This window comes from Limulus polyphemus, unplaced genomic scaffold (genome assembly GCF_000517525.1).
Source record: "Limulus polyphemus unplaced genomic scaffold, Limulus_polyphemus-2.1.2 Scaffold3562, whole genome shotgun sequence".
Taxonomy (NCBI): Eukaryota; Metazoa; Arthropoda; class Merostomata; order Xiphosura; family Limulidae; genus Limulus; species Limulus polyphemus.
In genome coordinates this window covers 26,555-30,723 of record NW_013669172.1, presented here as the reverse complement: position 1 = coordinate 30,723, position 4,169 = coordinate 26,555, and the positions used below count along the sequence as shown (strand labels likewise).

At 36.9% G+C, this 4,169-nt stretch overlaps 1 protein-coding gene across 1 annotated transcript in view; it reads left to right on the top strand.

Moving 5' to 3' along the window:
• Positions 1-341: 341 nt before the first annotated feature.
• Positions 342-4,169, top strand: part of LOC106469591 (homeobox protein B-H1-like) — a 16,586-nt gene continuing 12,758 nt past the window's right edge. Inside the window, exon 1 of the mRNA XM_013930094.2 lies at positions 342-808. Coding sequence (XP_013785548.1) covers positions 415-808 — 394 coding nt within the window. The 5' untranslated portion in view covers positions 342-414. The remainder of the gene's footprint in view (positions 809-4,169) is intronic.

Below are 4,169 nucleotides of genomic sequence, written 5' to 3'. Positions count from 1 at the left end.
AGAGATTAACTTAATGGTATAGAGACAGATTAAATAGTTTATAAAATATGCGTTTTTGGATGTAAAATATTTACATAATAAATCGTTCGCCATTCGAAATGCTTAAAATCGAGACCTATCAGCTGTTTAATTTTATGTTCGGCTTATGGTTGTCCTTGTGCTTCTGATTGGTTCAACTAATTCGAAGTTGTTTTACAGAGTTGTATGATTGGATCAAGGCCCGGTGCTATGCATAAGAAAACACGTTGGAGGTGCGCGAAATCTTGTCAATCACGGGGTCGACTGCAAGCGAAAAGTAAGCTTTGAGCTCAGCCCATTAACCATGTCTACACTTTCAATTACAAAGAAGAATCGAAACCAGGTCGTTAAAGGTTGGCCGCAGTTTGTGATCAAGTTGTCCTAATTGGTTCTTATATGGGTTGTTGGCAAAGAGCTGGACAACAAAACGAGTTCAGAGTCATGACCATTGAAGTCCGCGCGTCTACCGAGCATATGTCGGCAGGAGAAAGAGGTAACGAAAACGGCATGTGTCCTCATGATCGTCGGTCTTCTACGGAGAGTCCTACACCGTCGTCGTTTTTTATTCGGGATATTCTGAACGAAACGGCCGATGTCAAGTGTGGGTTGGTCCGCAAAGATGCAAAGAACGGCACTTCGTCAATTTCAAGTGAGTTTGGTGAGTGTAAGTCTAACCTGACACAAGCATCGGAGACAGACAGCTGTGTTAAGCCTAGTTCTTCGCCAAGTCGCCACGGAGAAGACGTAAATGAAGAGAACCCACTTAGTGATGAAGAGGACGTAGTGACAGGTTAGAAACTAACGTTTTTCGGGTTTAAGATTTTTTTAAAACCTTTACAAAAGTAAGGTATCATATGGATATAATATGTAACCCAGAAATATGAAGTTATATTAAGACTCGAAACTCGGAAAAACCCAACTGTTGCTTTCTTAAAATCCACTGACCATGATCTGAAAAGAAGTTTTAAAGTTTAAAAATAAGTATTGTGTTTTTGGAGTATATTTTATAAATGACAGTATATTAGCAAAGACGGACTGTACGTAAATATAATTTCCTAAAATAGACTCAATTAGGACAGATGCATGTAATCCATTTTCGCAAACATGTATGTTTAGAAATGACATTAGATCTTACTCAATTTGCTGATGTTTAAAGACAATAGAATCACCATATTTATCGCCCCGATGTTTATCCTGACTTGATCATCAAAGTGATTAACATCTAATGTCACTCCCACACTTTATCTTGACAAACAACGTGACGAGGCAAGCCTTCTAACAGGACAGTTGGTGTTACCTCACATCAAAACTAGTGAAACGCTGTTATGCACTCTTCTTACAGGAACTCAACAAAGGATCAGTAAGAAAAAGAAGCTTCAAATTGTTGTCAGTTTTAGTGTGAGACTAACAACTGATCAACAGAGAATGCTTCGCCAGCTTACGTGTTATTACACCTTTTAACAATCTGGCCGTGTGCAAGACGTAACATCACTGCATCAGGCTAAAACTCAAGCTAAAATATCTGCAATGCTAGGATGTCCTGGTTTGTTATTGATACCATGGGACTTCCAACTGCCATTAGAAACCAGCATATCTATTTAGTTCAATTAACCGTGTAGTAACGGCATATGGGTGTATATGTTTGTTTGTTGTTAAGCGCAGTACTACATAATGGGCTATGTGTGCTGTGTCCAGCACGGGTATCGAAACCTGGTTTTTAGCGTTATACGCCTTTAGACTTACCGTTGAGCATGTGGGATAGTTTATATCCGGATGTTTATATCTTTAGTAACTCAGAATTATAAAAATAGTATGACCACTGTAGATGGTGCGCTGTTCTCTCTTAGTAACTACTACAAACGTAATATTTCTAATGTTAAAAGGCCTCTAAGTGTTCTAGGTATAAAACGTTCTATCGAGTGCCATCTGATATTAAAAACCAAGCGCTATGTGATATCGGAGTCAAACTTGTAAAGTTAATTGGTATAGTGTCAGAAATAAACTTCATAATGAGCGCCATCTGACGTCTAAATTAAGGATATATACATTATACGTAGAATACGTTGCCAGTAGCCTTGTCGTGCGGTATCTGGTGTCAAAAGTCCAGAATTTAGACAGTGTTATAACTTTAGGATAATCAGTCCTACTAAGCATTATTTATAGTTATTGAAGAAAATGTTTGAAAAGGTCCGGATAAGATGCTAGAATTTTAAAATGTACATATACGCTTTAGTACATACTAAATATAAGGAAGGTGTATACATTTATTACCGAGCTATTATTCAGAAGGGAATCTAGGTTTTTATCCAGTGGGGGCTCGACAAGGATTTGCTAAACAGGATACACGATGGAAGAAAGTTTGGTTTTAAAAATGTTCGTTCTTTAGTATCTACAGAATACAATACAGAAACTCCCTCTCTCCTCTAAACACACCAAGTAAATTCAACAAAAGTCTTCCTAAACCAGCACCAGTTTCTTTTTCCCCTCAACCAATTTCAATGATCTTTACTATAATTCGGAATACAGAAAACATTCGGTCAGAAGTAACAAATATAACGCTGACATAGGAATTTTAAAGCTCATCACACCGTTTTTATGTCGTCTATATAACATATGTATATATATAAAACTAATGTCATGGTTGTTGTTGATTTTAACCCTTATTTTTATAAAATCAAGAAACGCAGTAGATTTACTAGCGGGATGTGAGATTCGAACCTCATCTAGTAAGTTTATTGAAAAGTTTCACTTGAAGGCGTTAAGGAGAAATGGGAGAATGATCTAAAATGTCGCTAAAGGTGGATTAAAAACAAACAAACAAGTTATGGACATTCCATCGAATCGACATGCCAAAGATTTCTGAGATGTCTATTCTGTCTTAAATCTTGAAAGTAACAAAAGATATAGTTTAGCAAGTGTACTAAATTCTCCTTTGTCACGACAATAAATCTTTCGAGAGACAACGGAGGCAAGAAAATTGTAGCGTTTGTTTTTAGGTTTTATTGTCTCATTGTTCACATGTTTTTCAGTTCACTCTTTCACCCTTCTATACACCGTACAATAATACCGACATCCAGTTTATATGTTATTCAGTTCACTCTCTCACCCTTCTTTAAACCGTATAACAATACCGACATCCAGTTTATTTTTTCTTCAGCTCACTCTCTCACCCTTCTTTAAACCGTATAACAATACCGACATCCAGTTTATATGTTATTCAGTTCACTCTCTTACCCTTCTTTAAACCGTATAACAATACCGACATCCAATTTATTTGTTATTCAGTTCACTCTCTCACCCTTCTTTAAATCATACATTCACACGGGCACTTAGTTCGAATGTTATTCTGTTCACATCTCGGGCTTGAGTTTATTTCCCAATTTTTATTTTGTAAATCATGTATTCACTCTGTCGTCGATACTTGTATAAGGTATGTATTCAATTTTCCACAGTTATTTTTTACACAGTTTTGTTCTCATGCGTTGACGTTTCAATTAATAGTTCAAAATGTCTCTAATTCGTCATTAAACAAACCATATGTAAATTTAATTCTGTGTATAATTCAGTTTTGACACTGCTTTTACATATATGACATTGGTTTTGCTATACAAGCAGGAAAACTTATCATATCATCTGACATGCTAAAATATTTCTCAAAACCTCCTCAGCTAGGACTATCAGCTGAACCGTGCAATACAACTCCACTTACAGATAGGTGTTTTACTATGAGAAGCCCCTAGTGGTACAGCGGTGTGTCTGCGGACTTATAACGCTAGAAACCTGGTTTCGATACCCGTGGTGGGCAGAGCACAGATAGCCCATTGTGTAGCTTTGTGCTTAATTCCAAACAAACAAACAAATAGTATGAGAAGCGCCCCCATTTCCTCATACAACTATATTTTGTGTGCTAATTTGTTTCCATATGATAACATACAATAGCGCTAGGCCTAAGCGGACAGCCTAACATTCTCCTTAGTAGTCAAATGACACGTGAAAGTTTGTGTGCCCCAGTACCCACTTTCGTGTCTTTGATTTTATTCACATTCGTCGCAGTTCACGTTTCTCAGTCAACTTTATAAATTTGCGCACAGTGTAGGTTTTTGTCTCGAGTTTTAGGTTATTATTGCAAATTGGATTACCGTATTTTTCGG